At 43.1% G+C, this 20,688-nt stretch overlaps 1 protein-coding gene across 2 annotated transcripts in view; it reads left to right on the top strand.

Moving 5' to 3' along the window:
• The window catches only part of Prkce (protein kinase C epsilon), a 463,885-nt gene that overhangs the window by 172,838 nt on the left and 270,359 nt on the right, over positions 1-20,688 (top strand). For both annotated transcript variants that reach the window (XM_003473065.5, XM_063229099.1), the window contains exon 2: positions 126-189. In XM_003473065.5, coding sequence (XP_003473113.1) covers positions 126-189 — 64 coding nt within the window. The remainder of the gene's footprint in view (positions 1-125; positions 190-20,688) is intronic.

Raw genomic sequence — 20,688 nt, 5'->3', positions numbered from 1 at the left:
CACATTGTGGCCTGAGACACTACATGGAGCTGTGGCTCTGGGTTGTAACAGTCTGGGGTGGACATGTTGAACTCTCTGGCTACCCACATGATTAACAGAATTGCTTGTCATTTTCTTAATTACAGATTGATCTGGAGCCAGAAGGAAGAGTGTACGTGATCATCGATCTCTCAGGGTCATCAGGTGAAGGTAGGCCTCTCACCCTTGATTCTTTCTGTTGACTCTTTGTCTTCTGGGTCCTTCCTTTCCCTTCTTGGCTGAGACCTATCACAGTGACATTTAATTAATTGGCATCCTTGAAAGGAGAAGGTTATTTTGAAGATGCTATGCCTGTGTACTAAAAGGGACCAGCCATCTGTTAACTGGTGGAACAGAGGGAAGATTTCTGACTTACCAAATGAGGCCAATAAAGCAGGCGTTTTTGCACGGTGTGCGCAGGGCAGGCTTCGGTGGCGTGGCAGCTTCTCCCCGGAGGCTGTGTGGGGTTTGTGTGTTCACTGTGAGAAGGAAGTAAAACCAGTTGGTCTAACGGTATTCAGGAATGAAAAAAAATAAAGTGTCAAACTTTAGAATTTTACTTCTTTAGAACATTTGTAGATTTTTTAAAACCAGTTCTTTATACAGCAAACACCCTGCTCTTAAAGAGAAATAGTAAGATGCAGGAACCTTTGCTCCCCATTAATTTTCTGATAGTTGAATTTTTCTTCTCTCTTCTTTTTTATGGCCATTTCCTTTGATTTTTTTTTTTCTTTGCTGACTTAGTACCTTTTCAGGGTTTATGTTGGGTGGTGCGGACTGAGCAGTCAGAGCACATGGTAAGGCTAGAAATTGAAACCTTGTCAAGACAGGAGGTCATGGCAGATGAGGCTGGGAATTCTTTTTTTCTTTCTCCTCTCTCTGTGGGCAGGAGGACATAATGTTAGTTTTATTTTATTTTGCTTTATTTTTCTAAGGCAGGGTCTAGCTATGTAGTTTAGGCTGGCCTCGAACACACTACGTGGCCGAGGCTGGCACAGTGACCCTCCTGCCTCAGCCCTGGAGTGCTGGGATTACATGCGTGAGCTACCACACCTTGCATTATGTTGGTTTTAATGAGATGGCACAAAGAGTGGGGAATCATAGCTCATTCTTTTTTTTTTTTTTTTTTTTTTTTTTGTATTTTTGAGACAGGATCTCGCTATGCAGTTCAGGCTGACCTTGAGCTCACCTTGTAGCCCAGACTGGTCTCGAACTCACAATGATCCTTCTGCCTTGGCTTCCTAAGTGCTGGGATTACAGGCATGAGCCACCATGCCCGGCTTAGCTCATTCTTGGCAGTGAGACAAAATGCTGTTTGGGGGTTGTGACCCAAGGCAGGAAGATGGGTACTTAGTTCCCTAAGCTTTTCTGGCTGAAAAATTCAGCCTTTCTTCACAATACCTCCCCAGAATAGTATGGTTTACAAGAACAAAGTCACAACCCCACCCGTGGTCTCTAGGTGAAGATCCAGCGATGGGAAGAAAGAGTTTGAAAGAAACATCAGAGGCGCTAGTTGGATGATACCGTACTTGATCGTGGTGCCTGATGACTTTCATTTGGCTCATTACCCAATCCTAACAGGTGTTCATAGTAGGAGAATATATGCGCACATATGGGGCTCATACCAGAATTTAGCCCTCTTTTAATAGGCATTAGTGATTCAGGATAGGTTCGAAGCTTTAAACATCCTTTCAAAATTGGTTGCTTACATTTCCTGCTCTTTATTGCAATTACATTTTGGCATTTCCAACTTCCTTTCTCTGTTCTCAGTGCTGAACAGCCCAGAATAGAATAAGCAATATTTAGCATGCCTTAGAATAAGCAACATTTAGTTTGAAATACCTAACACCTACAAAGGGGCCTAAAGAAAAGTGTAAATAAGCACCAGTGCATGTGCATCCTCTACTCATGTTAAGAAATAAAGCAACCTGGTCAGGTGCAGTGGAACCTGCCTATAGTCCCCGTCACTCAGGAGACTGAGACAGGATGCTTGCTTCAGTCTGGGAGTTGGAGGTCAGACTGAACAACATAATAAGAATCTGTCTTTAAAAAAAAAAAGCAACCAGTAAAGTCTTACAGTTGTTTTAAACATTTTAATATAGTATGCATTCCAACTTCACCAGGCTTAAGGTTTTGCAGTATTCTCTGACTGTAAATACTGGCTAAATGTTTGATGGGCAAAACTCAGTTTCTTTTTTCCTTCCATAATCTTAACTAAGCATGCACTTTCTGTGCCAAGATGTTGGGCAACCAATGGTAAGCTTGATTATTTTCGTTTTTCCTCTGGAAAGATTAATGACTTGCAAAACTGTAGAAGACATTTTTTTTTTAACATTAGAGGAGAAGGAGATGGACAGTGAATGCATAAATAAATCAGAGGCAATTGATTTTTTCTTGTTGGTTCTGTGGTTTATTGCATGTGAATAGCCCAAGCAGTTTTCACTGGGTTAAATTCTGAGTCGTTTTAAAAATCTCCTTCATCTAAAGAAAATAGAGTTTACTTTAGAAATGCTGACACATGCCAGAATCTGGGAAGTGCTAGCATGTGTTGCTCTGAAGAAAAGAAGGCATGTTTCCATTCTTTTTTCCTTGCTGTTCCTGGACTTGAGATCTTTTGTGTGGGTGGCGGGTAGACTTTCGGTAGTCCCTTCCGCGAAGCTGGTCTTGTTGTTTCCCACTGGTGTCAGACCCATCTGTCTGCAGTCCTTTGCCAGGACTGTGAGGGCTCCTGGCCCAGAGGTGTTACTGAGAGGATGGAGAGAGGACCTAGGAAATGAAGAGCCATGTCAGTTACCTAAACTGCCCGCGAAGGGTCTGGGGTGAAACGTGGCTGTCACAATGGCCCTTTTGCATTTACAGACTGTGAACATTCACAGATGCTTGCCGAAGTCCCTTTTCTGAGAGCAGATACCTAACTGTGTTTTGTGGAAGAGTCGAAAGGAGGCACAGTTGAAGTTTAACCCCTCTATTATTTTGCCATCAAACATCCCTACCTCTGATGCTCCAGCCCTGTCCGTGGGAAAAAAATATATTCGTAGCAATGGCACAAACTTTGCAACATATGCAAATTCCAAAGAGTGCAGAGAAAGGTGTGGGGGTGAGACGGTGTGAATACACCCCCTTTTTCTAGGATGTGCCAAAGAATTCTTCTTGTTGCAAACATGCTGTTAGAAAGCCTGGGTGTCTACATCCGCTGGATCTGGGTATAATGTGATTTCTAACTGTCTAATAAAATTCCACAACTTGCATATCCTGTGCAGTTCACCATAATGAGATTTGACCAGTGTGTGCTTTAGCTGAACCAGACAACCTAACCCCAGATGTAAAGGGTTCGCTTGGGTGAGAGCTAGGGTCGTTTCCGGTCATGTCCTTTAATCCTTTGGTATAATTTGAGTAGGCATCTGTCAGATCACACTTGAGGGCTGGCTGCTATCTTCAGCAGGGAAGAAATGAGTTATTTTTGGAAAGGTGTGGCACTGGACACTTTGCACATATTATCCCAAGTATCAAACCTACTCGTGGAGTGCTCATGGGAGTCTGGTCGCAGGTGCTTGTTAATGTTTTGTTTTCATCGGAGATAACAATCACATGGCTGCCTAGTAAACAAGGTGCTATGAGCTCAGCATGTACTTAAAGCATAATTAGCCCAGGTAACAGAAGCATAAATAGCGATGTAATTCTCAAACATGCAGATGCTTATTTCTCACAGTGTATATTGCTTAGTATTCCTTGATTATAATATAATTTGTACGTAATTTCTTATTCTTTATAATTATATGGCATTGTACGTTTATCTGCAGGCCTCTACATAAGACCATATCAAAGCTGACCCAGAACTTCTAGGTCCTTCTTCTCCTACCTTCCATCCAGATGTGGTGCTTATCTGGAGAATTCTTTAGAGTCTAAACTGACAACAGAAATGACAAGAAGGAGCCAGGCATGGTAGTGCACACTTGTAATCCCAGCACTCGGGAGGCTGAGGCAGGAGAGTTGCTGCAAGACCAGCCTAGGCTACAAAGTGAGCTCAAGGCCAACCTGAACGGCATAACGAGACCCTGTCTCCAAGAAAAAAAATAAATAGAAGGAAGTAGACCTCATTGCAATGTTTGTTCTACCAAGTTTTTTCTCCAGTAACTTTTTTCTAACTTCTACAGAAGCTGTAACATAATTTGAAAGGCTTTTGCAACACATGCATCAGAGATAATGCAGTTAAACCAAGATCTGGAGAGACGGCACTGTGTGGAAGCACAAAATGAGAAACAGGGAGCAGGTCGCCTGTCCCTTTCTGTGGCCACATGCTGCTGACTGTTCAGTCTCCTGTCTGGGAAGGAGCATGGCCTTAGGAGTCCCATCAGACCTGGATGTAAATCTTGGTTGTCATTCTTACTAGTTCGGAGCTTTATATTTTTTACCCATAAATTGCATCTGTGGTAGGTGCTATGGGAAGTTTGCTGTAAGAATGGTGCCTTGGTACAGTGCCTGTGCATGTGTAAGATGCTCAGTAACATAGAAAGGCTCAGGCCAGAAAGCTGGGCAGAGTTTTATGCAGTCTCCTTGGTGGCAACAGGCAGCAGATTCAGGGAAACTGTAAGGGCAGATTTCTGCTCGGCATGGCATATGCAGCAGGGCCAAGCACAGGGCAAAGTCAGAGAGGCAGTGTAGGGAATGCTGCATCAGGCAGCAGCTCTGAGATTGCTTTCTGCAGAGTTCGGACCTTGTTACGCTGTTGCCCCTTTGTCTTATTTCTTCCTCTCCCTTCCCCAAATGAAGTAACTACCAGAAGGACATTCTTGAGCACCCCCGAGTCCCTGGTTTGTGTCCTGAGGTCTTTAATGCCAAAGATTTCTTTGTGGGAGCCTGATTTGTCCATCCCTACACAATGCAGCCTAAGAACGTGTGGTCCCCTGCTCTCACCAGCCACTTGATAGGAGCCCTTCATCTATTTGAAGACAGCTATTAAATCTCTATTCTTCAGGAAATCCCTTGACCTTTCTGAAGGTTCTAAAAGAGATTGTTTTTACATTGTACAGGGATGCAGGTGTCATCATGCCAGCTTTGCTTGGTTCTTGGACGATAACACATGTAGAAATTTTAGCTTTTCCAAGTACCTGACGTTATCACTTCACGTGGTGATCAGAAGTAGAGAGGGCAAGTGATGTGCCTCAGAGCTAAAGGGTGATGTTGGGGGAAATCACAACATGGAGATGACCTCCCCATTGGTCTTTTGTTTGTTTCTTAAGAAACCTTTTTAAAAATATAGAGCTACGATTCCTAGCTTCTTTTAATCCATGAGTGACCCAAGAGTGCTTTTTATAATAAGCAGGTCACTTTCCCACTGTTCTTTGGTCCCAGTTCTGGAAGAGTTGGATCCTTCTTGGGCTCTCAGTAATGTGGGCCTATAATGAATTCCTGGTTTGAAACTAGACCTGATTCAAATCCTAGCAGGACTGTGAGCTTTTCTACTGGCTTGGTCAGAGATGTTAGAGTTTGGTGTCCATGGCAGACCCTAGAGATATGCCTTCACGGTGGAAACTCCATCCTCTCCAGTACGTAGCATCTCCCAGATTACGTTATTTAACCCAGTGCTTTTGGTGAAAAGGCACCTTTCATATAAATAACCAGTACACTTCCACAAATGTGCCCAGCTTGGTATCTTGCTTGGTTTAGGAGAATGGGACATGGGAAAAGGAGTGAAAAGTGAAATATGGCATTCACAAGAATTAGAAAACACGGCCTTTCCTTCAAGGTGCTTGCAATTTAATTGGAAATCAAAAGTGTGTATGAAAAGAGCCGTAGAGAACAATACAAGCCAGTATCTGTTGATGGCTGAATTGGATGTTACCATGAGCTCTCCAAAGGGCACTAAATTGGAGCTGGACTAAGCCAGGAAACTTTAAGGAAAGGAAGAGGCAGGATTTGGACTGAAAAGGAAAGGACAGATAGATTAGCTTGTTGGAGAAGAAGTGAAGAGGCCATTCCTCTATCATTATCAAAGACTGCTTTGGGGTTCTTATTTTTAGGAAAGGTTAAATAGGCAGGACAAATTAAATAGATGGAGTATGTGTTCTCTGGGAGCATCCAAACAAAGACAGTCATCAGTGTTCTGGGCAGCAATTTTCACGCTATGCAAGCAGGAAAATGAAATGCCATAAATGATTTATCTGTGCTTGAAGGTTGAAGGCAGTTGCTCTGGATGAAAACTTCATGGTCAAGGGCTCTCTTCCCTTCCAGACTCCAAGCAGGAGTGTTCTAGGTCAAACGTGGTCAAATTGAAGACACTGTACAGAGCACCTGTTCATTGATTGCACTGAGGTATTTGGAAGGTTATGATTAGGTGCAGGTGCCCCTTTGTAGCCTTTTGCCAATATGTTCTGTTTTTCCCTTTGCGATCTCAGAGTTCCAGCTCCAAGGTGCTCTTTCGTCTTTCCCTGTGACGTGCCTTAGACTATGGAGTTCTCATCCTTTTCATCTCCTGAATTCCCAAGACATCGTGGACATGTCAGATTTTCCACAGATGTACCCATCTTTGTGTCTTGCTTAGTTTAGGGCAATGAGAAGTGAGCAGAAACTAATAAAATAAGAAAATTCAGATGTTCAAGAGCATCCATCTTTTTTTTATTTTAAAGAGAGAAAAAACAATAACAATACAGAATTTCTGACAAGATAATAGGAAATTAATAGTGGTTAATATGTTGCGTTTTATCTTCAGCATAGTTGGTCAGATGACAAAACATAATTGATCAAGCAATATAAGTACAAACCATTGTTTTAGATGAACTAAAAGAAATCAGTAGTTTATTTTAGCTATCTTTTGTGTACATAGTTTTCTTATTTGTTTTTGGCTTTTTGTCTTTTCCTTTCCTTCCTGTCTCCTTTCATCCATCCCAGTTTTTCTTGCTTTTGAGCAGTTTCTTCTTCCTTCACAATATCTATTGTAGGTTTTGAATCTTACTTACCTTTTTAGTTTCTTATATTAGGGAGACAATGTGATGTTTACACATGCGATTTTGATTTATTTCACTCATGAACATGGTCTCTAATTGTATCCATTTACCTATAAAAGTCTTGGAATTTATCCTTCCTTATAGCTGAGTAGTACCATATTACATAAAAAGAACATAACTTTTTATCCATTCCTCCATTGGTGGACATTGGGGTTGTTTCTAAGATTTAACTATTACAAATTGTGCTGCTGTACACATAGGTGCACATATACCACTGTGATATGATGTTTTTAATTCTTCTGGGAAAATACCCAGAATGGGAATAGCTGGGCCAAATGGGTCCTCTAATCCTAGATTTTTGAAGAGTGTCTGCGCTGATTTCCACCAACCTGCATTCCCACCAACAGTGCAGAAGGGTTCTTCTTTCCCCACAGCTCCTCCAGCATTTGTTACTGGTTAATTTCTTGATAGCCATTCTTTCTGAGGTGAGATAGAATCTCACTGTTGCTTTAATTTCCATCTCTCAAATGGCCAGTGATGTTGAACATCTTTTTCATGCATTTATTTGCGTTGTATTTCTTCATCTGAGAAGTGTGTGTTCAGCTCAGATGCCCATTTTTGGAGTGTGTCTTTGAATTTGGGAGGCCTGATTTTTTTTCCAGTTCTTTATATGTTCTAAATGAAGTCCTTTGAGACAGTTGACTAAAATTTTTTCCCCCTCTGTCAGTTTTCTTTTCACTGTTTTGGTGATTTCTTTTGTTGTGCAAAAACTTTTTAATGAGATGGGATACCAGTTGTTGATTCTTTGAAGTACTTCCTGTGCACTTTGTTTTTCTGTTCATGAACTCTCTGCCTTTGCCTGTGTCTTCAAGATTTCTACTTACTTTCTCTTTCAGTAAACTTCATGTTTCTGAAAGCATTGATCTTACCAGATGTGCTTGCATTCATTCCCTGGCTCCCTAAGCATAGCCCTTGTGGGCATGAATTCTCAGGCACAAGGAGCAGGTCCTTTATTACTCAGACTTTTTTCTTCATCCTTGTTCCAATGGAGCAAATATTTATTCCTAGAAGTGACCACATGCACCAGATGAGACAAGGGGAGTTGGCTTGAAAACAGCACCAAGCCCTCCATCAGGGAGTTTATAGTGTCACAAACAGACATCGCTAAATGTTCGATGAGAAATAAATCAAGAAACCCTCATTTCCTTCCAAATAGCTTCTAGATGCACAGCAGTTCCTCTGAAGTGAATCATTGGTAGTTAACAGCACCAAATGCCAACATTTGCAAATGAAAAGCAGCATAGAATCCAGAGTGTTTGGAGAGCGGATCTCTTTATGATCATTGCTAGAGCCTCCTTCCTGTCTGGCAGTACAGGAGCCTGGATATGTATTTTCTGTTGACTGCATGCCTGTTTTACTAATGAAGTAATTGAAGAAGAAGTATTATGTGGAACAAATAAGTTTATAGAACGTGTGGATTTATAGTAGGTCCCTAGTTATCTAGCTGACCCCATGTTTTCTCCCATCGCATCTCTGTTGTCTTACATATCATTTCTGCATCTTATAGGGAAGATTGTTTTGGGAAACTCATGTTTGCAGTGCAGATCATATTTGGTCAAAGTGGCTTATAATTTAATCATTTACTGTTGTTAATGTTCTTGTGATTTGGCTTAAAAGAAAAGGGTATTTCCATTCATCTAACCTAATTTAGAGAGCTGTCTTCCAGTACCAATTATAGTTGAAATTGGCCACTGCTGACAGCTTTATTGATGTGCCTTATTACCTAGATTTATTGAAACATTCACGTATTCACAATCAATTCACTGCATTCACTGTCAGTAATGGAGGGGTTAACCCCAGGCTTTTTTTCCTCCTCCTTTATTGTAAGCCTTGGTGTGAGTTTTTGTAGGCAGAGGAAGGAGTGTACCTACATCCTGAGAGCATGCGTGAGAATGGATGTCTCTGAATCCTCTTTCTGTTTCTCCTCATCTGCATTTCCTTGCTTGGAGGCATCGTTTATTATCTCATCTAACATACAAGGCTGAAGGGCTACAGGGGGAACGAACATGGTCCCTGCTTATAGAAAGCTCATTCTGATTGAGAGGCAAAGGAGCATGGCAGTGGTGCTTTAAGTGTTGGAAGGACACAGGGCAAAGCAGAGCTGAATTGCTTCTCTCCACATATGGTCCCTAAAGACAGAGGTCAAATAAAGGGACGCTAGGACTTATCAAAGTTTTCAGGAGGCATCTGACTTACACATTCATTTGTTCGACATGTAGCTATCAAGCATCTAATGTTGCCAGTTACTCTGCTCAGTGCAGAGACTGCAGAATGAAAATAGAAAATAGAAAGACTGTAAATCTGGAGATTTACAGTCAAGGGGCCATGTTTGTGTGTGCACCCACATGCATGCGTGTGTGTGTGTGTGTGTGTGTGTGTGTGTGTGTGTGTGTGTGTTTAGGCTGTCTGCAGTGATACATAGTAGCATACTGGGAATAGTGGTTGTCTTTCCCAGAGAGATGGGGAATTTGGAAAGGAAGGAACATTTCTTGTCTAGCCTATAATTCTGTTTTTTCTTTTCCAAGTATGTATATTGAGCTATTTTAAAAATTACTTAGAAATTAAACAAAGAATGAAGTAAAATCATGATTATACCCTTACGCATGGAGGCAGTGGTGAGAGGCTACAGCAGACTCCAGGAAATACTGTTAGACAGGGGTCACGCACTGAGTCCGGGACCAGGGAGCATCAGGATGGGCATTCTGCCCACACTTTGTGGTCACAGACTTTCTAGTGCGGATGGGGATGAGTCTTTCGGTGCCATAGCTGAGTCTGCATTCTCCTGTGCAGAGGTATATGGGCCAGCAGCATGGACTGTCATCTCTGGTGGTAGCGCTGTCTGGGCATTAGCATGTGCTACCTTGTATCCCAAGCATGGTCACCTCCATGAACTGAAGCTCTCACTAGCTGTGATACTTCTTGTCCAGCTAAGTAGGGCAAATGGCTGTGGATAAGGTGTGGGGGTTCAGATCCAGCTACTTTCCAGGCATTTTAATTGTCTCCAGACACAACAGTCATGGTATTGTATAATTCAAAGGGAGACGCATTCTCTGTGACAGGCACCCATGACCTTTAGTGGTAGTCTGTGCGAAGTGTTTTGAAATTGTCAGAGTGAGCTCGGGGGAAGTTAAGTATGTGTTATGGAGACCTGAATTTCTGTTCCTGCTCCGCTAGTTATTTGCTTAATTTACCAATTCATGCAGCATACATATACCAAATGTATTGCCTGCCAGACACCTTGCAAAGGGTGGAGGAAATAAAGAGGGAAATGCCGTAGTCACTGCCCTCAGAGCTCCCATGCCAGGGGACGTCTAGCAACAAGTCACGTTCTCTGCTTGGAGCCCTGCTGATCTGCTTTGCACACAGAACTAGGGCCCCTGTTAGGCCAACATCAAGGGAAGCGTGTCTTGGCTGGGCACCTGGAACAGGAGAGTGGGAGAGAAGAAGAATTTTAAGCTAGATCTCCAATGAGAGATTATTTACACTGAAATGGATCTGCAAAATAGGCTTTATCGCCCTTGTTATATACAGGGAAAATGAGAGGTAAGGCATTTAAGACTAAATCGCTAGCAGATGCTGTGAAAACGCAGACTCTGACTCAGGGGGCCTAGGTTCAGGCCCGAGTTCCACACTGGAGAAGCCCCGGCTTCCAGTTCCCAGACTACACTTTGAGTAGCAAGAAACTAGGCCCCTGGTGTTTCCCCCTGACCTGTGCAAGCAGGCGTCGGTTCTAGCTTAGTGGAAATCTGCTGACTCCCGCTTAGTTGGTTTTCAAGGTGATACCTTTGGCTCCTTTTGTATAAAGTCTCTTCTGCATTCTCTTTTCTTGTGGGGAAGGGTATTGAAAAGGATCTCAGTATTTTCAGTGAAGATGCTCAATGCTCAAGCCTCGGTCTTTAGTCTTGGCTTCTGTACTCTGTACAAGGTTAAAAGGGACAGCGTCAGTGTTCTTCAGAGATGAGAACAAGAACCAATTTATACCAGGAAAACAAAGCACTGTGTAACTCTGCTAAAAGCCACCAGTCAGGATATTGGATTTTTTGTTTTTTTGTGTTTATTTTTCTATAAATACTCTGAAGTATTGAGTGGTGCTTGAATCTGATCCCACTGTGCTAATTTTCTCCTGGTTCCTGGGGCTTTAATTAAAGTCACTGGCCCAGGGACCTTCTAAAACTTAGCTCTGTGTGACCCTCCTGATAGGCAGGTTGCACCTGCTTCTTATGGCAGGGGAAATGCAGGCTGGGGGGAGGAGAGGGAGAGAGAGAGCGCATGATCTGGGTTAGAAGCTGGGTACACAGTAAGGACATATTTTTTACTTGTTGGATAAATGAGTGTGTGACTAAATGAAAATAACAGGAAAAAATGTAACTTTTAAAGGAAACTATTGAGATAAATAAGGTGTTTGGCTGACTTTGCTTTGGATAATCAGTTGTTTCATGTTCCAGTGTACAATCAATTTCATGGGCGGGTTTGGGCCTGAATGTTTAAGCTCTCCATGGCAGGTACTTATTAGGGCTTTTTGAGGCTACCTCATTGCTTTCTTATATACCAAATCCCCAATTATGATTTCTAGTCCCCTCCCTCTTTATTCAGTTATTTCTCTGTTCTTTCCAAATTACCTTGCAAGTTCACCTCCTCCTGGGAGCCTTCCCACCTGGGGAGCCCTGCCCCCCAGCACCCTCTGTTTCACAACTCTGTGTCTGCCCCCAGGTTCCTCTGTCTTTCTTTCAACCGTGGACTCTTGTATTTATAACTAGAGTCCAGCTTGTCCCCTGCCTGGCCCATTAGGCACAGCCATTCAAAGGCTGAGTTCTGCAGTGTGAGCACACTGCTGTGAGTCCCCTCCGGGCCTCCTGAAAAGACCATGCTGAGACCCAGAGCCCCACCATCCATTCTAGCCATGCAGATGAAGTCTTCTGAGGCTTGGCTTTTGTGGGGTCTCTCATGCCGCTTGACAGGGCCCTGGTCCATTAGTTATGTGATCAGCAGTAAGTAGCTTTATGGTGAGGTGTGGTGTGATTAACCCCTTCCCTGCAGTCAGAAGCAGGAATTCTTTTCTAGCCTAGTGAAGACAAACAAATTCCTCACCAACCCCTGGTTACACTGGTGGCATTGATAGGCTACAGCTCAGCGTGTGCCAGGGCATTTGGAGTTGCAGGTAGGCCAATTTTTGAAAACAAGTGTGAGTGAGTGAGCGTGTGTCTCATCTTACACTTACTAATGGAGGGCCAGGCTCAGCAATCGTTGGCCTAAAAGCAGTGTCACCAGGTGTGTGTATTTAAACACTCAATGTGTGACCAAAGGTACTACAACTTAATTGTGTGGCTCCTCGGGCAGTTGTAGGATGACAAAAGGGTTACAGGGAGATAGAGCGGCACATCTAAGTCCAGTATATGAGAAAAGTCTGTTCTAGGGAGAGCTCATTGGAAGATTAAATACACTTGAATGGCAAGCAAGGAGCTCTCCATCTCTGGAGATTTTCAAGTGGGGACTGAAGGATCATTTAAAAATATTGTACAGCAGGCTCATATTAGCTGGAGGGCTACGCTGGGTGATTGTAGTTCTTTTTCTGATTTTGCAAACCAAACTTTCCAGTCTTCACATGGTTTCTTAAAAATAAGATCTGAATATTTGTAATAAATAACTTTCCTAAATACAAACAGATGATAATAATAAAGGAGCCAATTTTTTAAAAAATCCAAGGCCTGCTTTGTGAATGGGCGAAATGATGGAAAGAAGAGAAAAGTTGGATCTTAGCCTCTCTTTTCAGAGTAGTTATATTTCTTGAAGATTTAGGCAAAAGAGGAAATGTTAAAATCTGTTTTCAAAGAGCTAGGGAAGCTGCCTCTCCTAATGGATCCAAAATGGTATGAACTGCTCCTATGAATGCTTAAAAGTGAAAAACTCTCTTATATCATCGTAATTTGCTCCTCCTTCTCTCCTTCCATCCTTCCTTCCTCATTTTTCCTTCTTTTTTTTAGTACTGGAGTTAATTTCCATCTACTGGATGCAATGTGGCACTTGTTTAAAGAGCTGCCCACTGGTGTGGTGCTGAACAGGCCCATCTGAAGGAGAAGACAGTGACAATGAAAGTCCCTCCTTATAGGGGAAGCATGCTTTTCTCATGAGCGTTCATGAATGCTCTGAGATCACAGTTTCTCCACACACTTTGGAAAGCAATAGTGCAGGGAGAGAGTGGGGTTTGCCTGATCATTGTCTAAGGCTCTTTCCTGCAGAGGAAGTTTTATGTGGGGTAGGAAGCTTCTCACCTGAGTGGGTGACTTATGGCACGAGTAGACTAAGTGATGCGTCTCCTCAGGGGTGAGGACCTGTCGGGGGACTGACTGTTCCACTCCAACATCGACCGGCTTCCATTTAATGTTTGGAATTTTCTCTTTAGAGATTTCTCCCTGATGCTGGGGGAAAGCCCATGATGCCCACTGGAAAGCTAACTTTCCCTTCCCTAAAAAGCAAACAAGCCAGGCTGACCCTTGTAGGAAGAGGGAATCCTGACCCTATCTCAAAACTCCTGTAAGAAGAACCAGGAGGCAGCTTTGTAGGCAGTCAGCTCCCGGAGCTTGCACAGGATGCTTTCTAAAAATACATCTCAAAGCCAAAGGAATGAAATCTGAATAATTGAGTTAAACATTATGGTGGGGGATTTCATTACCACAGAGCTAAAATGTATTATAAAATTCGCTCATTATGTCTCATTGTTTAGACACAGTCTTTGGTAATATTTCCAGCATTTTGTGCTTTTAAAAACTTTTTTTTTTTCCTTACCACTTGATCATCTGGGCAGTCTGTCAACCTGCTTAGATGCTGAGAGGGTCCCCTGGGTCCACAAGTTGCAGGATTTGCTCTGTTGCCCTGTATCCTCTGAAGCAGAAGATGCCTATCTTTCACCGTGAGGGCAAATGTTCCCATCTTTTCCCATCAATTATTTTGAGTTTTTTCAAAAAAGGATTAAAAGGCACACACCTGCGTTGGTCCAGGTTCTGTGAAGGTGAGACTGTGCCTGTTTTGATCTCTACAGTCCTCCCCTGGCTTCAGGCAGTGCCAGGGGACAGTGGCACTTAGGGAATAAATAGTTAAGTGAATTAAGGGATGACTGTGGTCTCGAGAAAATGGCAGAGCCCAGGAGAGGGCACAGATGCTTGCAGGCAGAAAGCACACTGTGAAATGTCCCTGCCAGCTGACAGCTGAGCAGCCATGTGTTGTCCCTGGAGTTGGAAAGCTACACGGGGGAGAGTCAAGAATTGCCTGTAATCGGTGGGTTTGGGGTCACCAGGGCTGTTGGCAGAGTGGCTGGAGCTTGGAAGACAGACTTCACCTGCCTAATTACAGACATCCCTAGGGCTGCTCGACCTCTCCCTGCCTGTAATTATAGCCCGGGTGACCACTCTCCTGTCAGGCCAGCCAGAAACACCTAGCTCTGCCTGGGGAGGGGCATATTTTGTTTTTATTTTTAATCTTTGAAAATCTAAATCAAGACAGGCCCTTTAGGCTTAACACTCACTTCCTGTGCTACATGTGGCCTCTTCAAGGGGTCTTTCTTGAGAAACAACTGATTATTTCTTAGTTTGACCTACCGGGAGGATATGCACTGTGATTTGGTTGTTTTGAGTCAGTCTGTCCTTCGTTTAAATCAGCCATGTCCTCTCTGCCTTCCACTATTTTTATTCTGAAATGATAGCTCGTGGGTCCCACCTTAAGCGCAAGGCCTCTGTTGATTTTGACTTCACCCTTTCTTTCCCAAAGGTAATTACTACCTTGAATTATTTGTGTTAACAATGCTCTTGCGTTTTTATAGTGTTACTGCCTATACCTGTATTTTCCTAAGAATATCTTTTGGTTTCACCTACTTTGACCTTGAATTAAGTAGTGTATGTAAAAAAATAGTTCATGAAAATGTTCTGTGATTCACTCAGCATCATGCATCAAGGTTTATCTGTGCAGGGATGATGTATGGTTGTAGTTCATCCACTTTTACTTCTGTATATTACTCTATTATATTAGTATGTCAAAATTCATTTATTCATTCTCCTATCCTTGGACATCTGGGTTACTTTCAGGTTTTTTCTGTTAGGACAGTGCTGTTTTGGGGGGTGCATATTTGCATTGTTACTTACAATTTAAGTGCTGAGTTGATGGTTTGGCAGATATGTATATATTAAACTCTTCTAGGTAATCATAACTTGTTTTCCAAAGTGACGTCCCAATGGATGCTACCTGTACAGTTCTTTGCAATATCCGATTGCATTGTATCTTCATGAATACTTGGTATCACAGATTTTAAGATTTCCATGAGCACCACTATGGAAGGTGATGCACCACTATGGTTTGGATCTGTATTTGTCTGATTATTACTGATATTGCAAATCATTTCAAATGTCTGTGTTTGACCTTCCCTCAGAAATGTTCGTTCCCTCCTTTCCTGCACGTTTCTATTGTTCTTATCTATTTTTTGTTGACTCAGAGACAGTTGTATGTGTCTCTGAATGTCTTCCCCTAGTTGGTGCTTGGTGTTTTCAATTTTCTGTAGTCATTTGATACACAGATATCCAAAGAATGAAATTCGGTAGATCTTAAACAAATCATTTTATATGATAGGCTTCCAGAGGGGTTTGTGTCTGGCTAAATGAGCACCAGTGATGTTTGCCTCTCTTCTGGCTCAATAGCTCATGATGGCAGAATGAAGGATGTATGTGGAAGGTTGTTTTGAAAGTAAAGCACCTCGTACACGTAGTACAGGGAAGTCTAGTTGCTTTCTATGTCATAATACTGCCTCCATTTTTCTCCATAATGCACTCTCTGGGAATTTGTTGTTGCTGTTATTAGTGCTATTTTTTATATCGCTTATAAAAACTTATGAAATTATTATTTACTTGTTTCCTCTTTGTCCTTCTAAAATGTCAGCTCTCAAGGGCAAGAGTTTTATCTGAGTTGTTTATCATTGTTTCCCTAGCAACCTAGAACAATGCCTGGCCGTAGTAGGTACTCAGTAAGTACTTGTTCAGGAGTGATGGACCGGTCAGCTTATCAGAGGTCATAATTCCACTGCTATGTGGCCATCGAATGCCGTCTGCAAGACTGCTCCCTCTTTAGCTAACTTGCAGACTTATGTGGAGGGTCAGTCAGTGTATCTCTGTCCTTTCCTTTCCAGGGAGGGAGGGTGGAGCAAGAAGAAGGGAACTGCACCCTTGGGAGCTGAGAGCTCAGTTTTTAGACTTGTCGCCGGGGCCCCTGATGGGCTGGCACCTCTCTGAAGGCAGATTTCTAGGGTGAAACCAGAATTTCCCAGGCTATTTCTTTGCCCTTCTCTAGGCTCACTCTCAAGTTTGCTGTTTTTTCAAACCCTGTTGGCGTTTGCTTTGTTGCTATAGAAACCAGAGCTGGTGGTTGGGGAGTGTGTTCATGTGTGTGCTGGGGGTGGGGGCATAGCAGAGATGGTGGCCGTAGACGTGAAGGGAGTGGGACCAGCGGAAGATGGTCACCATGGAAGTGTCTCCGAAGGCCCTGCCCCCTTCGAGAGCTTTTGATTCCACATGGTGCACACTTGGGGAATAGGCTCCCTTTGTAGATCTGCAGGGGCTGTCCTGGCAGTGGTCCAGGCGTTCAGTGGAACATCTGGAAAGCCTTGGTCCCTCCCTGTGCCAAAGCCACCAAGCCCTGGAGACAGAGATCAATGACCTCTTCTTGGCTGCTCCTTAACCCAAGTCCCAGACAAGTGTGTTTCTGGGAACCAGTGAGTGTTGCAGACCTCTGAAGCCAGGCGGGTGTGCTGTTGGTGTCACTTTCACTTCTGATAATTGGTGGGGGCTGAGCAGGGACCCGGGCAGGGAGAGTCAGAGAATTGGGCTTTTCAGGAAATCAGAGCTCAAGCGGGGAGCCTCACTTTAGGCTCCCTGCTCTGCTAGCTAGGAAAACAGCAGGCCAAGCTATTGTCTGATGTTCATTCTCCTTCCTGCTGGGGCTGACCTGAGGGTGGAGGTGTGCTTGGGGCTAAAGACTAATTTGGTTCGCCTTCCATACATGCAGCCCCTGGGAGCTAATTCTGAAAAAGGGCCTGGTGATTTTTTTAATGTACATAATTTGTATCACCCTGGGTGTGCTGAAGACCGTGGAAAGAACTTATGATGTGTAATAGATTGGGGGTAAATATGCCATGTAATTGCCTGTTTTGCAGTAATATTTCATAATCTGTATATTAGGTTGCATGTTTAGTACTTGTCATAACACACATGCACAGAAAATAAGAAATACCCTTAACCTGCCCTTCCATAGTAAATTGTCCCCTCGCACTTGGGATTAGATCCCCAAGACCAGCTTATTTCATTGCCACTGAAATAAAAGCTGTTGTATTCTTAGCAGTTTCTTGCTGCTTCTTAACCCAAGGTTAACCAGGTACTCAGTAAATGCCATTTAAACTGTTGGTGAGAGTGACACTGGAATTCTCTTCACCCAGACATTCTGCTCCAGGTCGGGTCTATGGGGATCCTAGCCAGGTCATGCCAAGGGAACACCAAGAAGTATTGGAAACTAGCTGAATGCCTGTGGAGGATATTTCACACAACCCTATCATGGGATAATAAGTAAACATACATATTTAAGCTTATTGTTATGGATCAAGGACGTATGTTCAAAATAAATGGTTAAGAAAATTACAGGAGTAGATATGCTATGACCCCTTTTCATAAAAAGGAAAAAAGTAAGAGAAACACACTCACATACATATATTTATATCTAGTACAGGCACATTAGACTTAGCGCACATGTAAAACCATTTACCTCTGAAAAGTGGGAAGGGTGGCCTAAGGACTTCCCCATGTCCTTTTTTAATATAAGGTCTCTCTGGCTTTGAGCTGACATGTATTTGAAATTCATTAGTCTGAATTCCTCATTGTCTTGTCTCTTGGGGGTACCCTGACTACTCCTCTGCCCGCAGCTGTCTGCCTCCTGGGCCCCTCCCCAGTGCTGCCTGGCTTTCTTCTAAAAGAGCCACCTGGCCTCTGGTCATCCCTTGGAGAGGTGCACAAGGCCTCTCTGAGTTGGCTCTGTGTACTTTTCCATACTTCTCTGTGTAAGTTCCTCCCTCCAGGTGACCGTGGTGCTGCGTGCCAGGAGGTCCTGGTACTTCCTCTGTACAGCCTGTAGGTGAGGGGTATTTTGGCTGGCATCCCATGTCACTGGGCAGTGGACTCTGAGTTCCTGATGTCTGAGTGATCTAAAGGCTGCAATGCTGAGAAGTCTGTTGCTGGGTTAGGAGAGGGTTACAATTCTGAGTCTGTGAGGACTGTGGGGACTGCTGGGACTCAGCACAGGCAGCTTATTACCAGATGTCAGCTCCCTTTGCCTAGAGGCTATGTGTGTGCACACCTCCGTAATCACCTGTGTATTGTGCTGTCGGGTCCAACGCTTGCAGCAGCTGCATTCATGCTGAAATCTCAGACACCCTCCTGTCCTGGATTGAGCATTTGGGAAAACAGCCTACTGCTTCTCTAGTCTACTCCCCAGTGCCTGCAGGCTCTCTGCTCTCTGTTTGCTGGATCCCTGTTGTGGGGGAAGGCAGGAGGTGGGGACAGTATGTGGGAGGGAGCAGCTGGGCCCACTGTGCATCCTGTTACTATGTGTTGGGACCCCTGAGAGTTGGATATGCAGAATGACAGTCTCCCCCACCCCCCGGCCTTTTTTTAAACATCTCATTAGCAGTACTCTTCAATCCTACTGTCCAGAGTCAATGCTGCATTATTTGGGAGAGTTTGATTATTCAGGAAAACAGAGATCCCCATGCCCACCCACTGTGTTTCCTCTATCATGTACTTCCGACATAAAGATAGGAAAACTCATCTGTACCCTCCAAGGCTTAAAGTTGAGTCCTAAAGACCGCCTTGCCTACGATAGTAGCAGGTAACATAGCACTTGTAAAGACCCAGAGGGTCCGCCATTAGAAATTGGCACCCTAGACAGGAATTTCTCTCTGCAGAGGTGTTTACCTTCTCTCTTTTTTTCCCCTTCTTCTCTCCCTTGTTAGGTGCTGATGGGCTGGGCGTAACTCTGGGGATGCAAAGTAAGTCACAGCCAGTCCCTCCTCTCATGGAGTTCATGCTTTGGAAGTAGAAAGGGGTGATTTCAGCAGAGCCAGTGCTAAAAACAGTGTTGTAGATTTAGAAGCGCCTTCTGTTCAGGACTCCTGGGAGCTCCAAGGAGGGGCCAACTCTTCCTTGCTCAGAATAGGGCTTGGAAGCAGAGAGGTGGGAAGCACAGGAAGTCCATGTTGTAGCCTAAGTCTGAGTGTGCTGGAGAGGAACCCAGGCTAGGTAGGAGAGAGGGAGCATGTAAGGCTGGACTGGAGGGGGTTGGAACACAGCACTGCCTCCTGCTGGCAGTTGATGGGCTAGAGGAGAGGAGCATGGAGGCATAAAGCTTAACCCTGTTCCTGGCTCACCTGGACCAATCAGCCTGCACTTTTCTAGAATTTTTAGCATGATCTAGAGTGGGAAAACTTCCCTTCTATATCTATTCCTTCTGAGTCTATGAGATAAACTGCTAGCGGAAAGATCAACAGGAGATAAGGGAAATGCGTCCATTATGTGCAAGAGTATCCCATGAGCTTAAGAGAGAGTAGATAATTTAGGGGAAAGCTGAATGGGTCCTGAGAAGAATAGGTGACCTCTGTCACTGTCTCTCTCTGTATGGTGTTGACCTCTGGTCTCCTTCCTTATGACATGAGATTCGGGACCTGGCATGCCGACCTAGTTTCTTTCTTTCTTTCTTTCTTTCTTTCTTTCTTTCTTTCTTTCTTTCTTTCTTTCTTTCTTTCTTTCTTTTTTTAAATTTTATTTAAAAGGAAAAAAAGAAAAGAAAACAAAACAAAACAGTGTAAGTGTACAAATAATACAGAACTACCAAAAAAAAAAAACCAATAAGAAATCACCAGTTAATAGATTACACATTGTCATCTTAGAAATAGTTGCTCAAGTCACAGGATCAAAACATACAAAGTGGACATTCAAACAGTGAGACTGCAAACAGTTGTATTCAGTGATCCAACAAAAACTCAGTAATATGGTCATCTAGCCTAACACACCTAAACACTCTTGCAGCTGTATCCTTTAGAGCACTTTTTTTCCCCTCTCCATTTTACAACAAAATTTACACATTTTGGGTTTTATTATTCCCATAGTTCTTATTACATTTTTTTTTGGAAGAGAATAAAACCAACTATGACAAAACAAAGCTGTCAGTCAAAACCAAGGATAGACATAGTACATGATGTAAAAACAGAGTACAAGGTTATCAACAATGGTTACCATAATGCCTCTTGCTTCCTTAAAAAGAATTGCCTATATCATTAGGTATAATAAAATTGAACAAAACAGTACAGAACAAGACCAATAAAATCTAAACACTGGAAACATTACAGGACTTCAAAAGAAGATAATAGTCAAACCAGAATGGGCGTCATAGTGAATCTTATTGCCTTCAAAGTAGTTGCCTATACCATCAAACTTGATACTATCAAACAGAATGAAACAGAGTCTAATCAGTCAAAACAAGATCGTGGGAGTATTACAGGACTTCAAATCAGGTTAATAGGAAATCAAAAAATTACTATAATATATCCTACTAATTTTTTTGATTTTTTTTGACCTAGTTTCTTTTG

The sequence above is a fragment of the Cavia porcellus genome, unplaced genomic scaffold (genome assembly GCF_034190915.1).
Source record: "Cavia porcellus strain 051 isolate PalLab524CR breed Dunkin Hartley unplaced genomic scaffold, mCavPor4.1 scaffold_1, whole genome shotgun sequence".
Taxonomy (NCBI): domain Eukaryota; kingdom Metazoa; phylum Chordata; class Mammalia; order Rodentia; family Caviidae; genus Cavia; species Cavia porcellus.
This window is presented reverse-complemented; position numbering and strand designations above follow the sequence as displayed.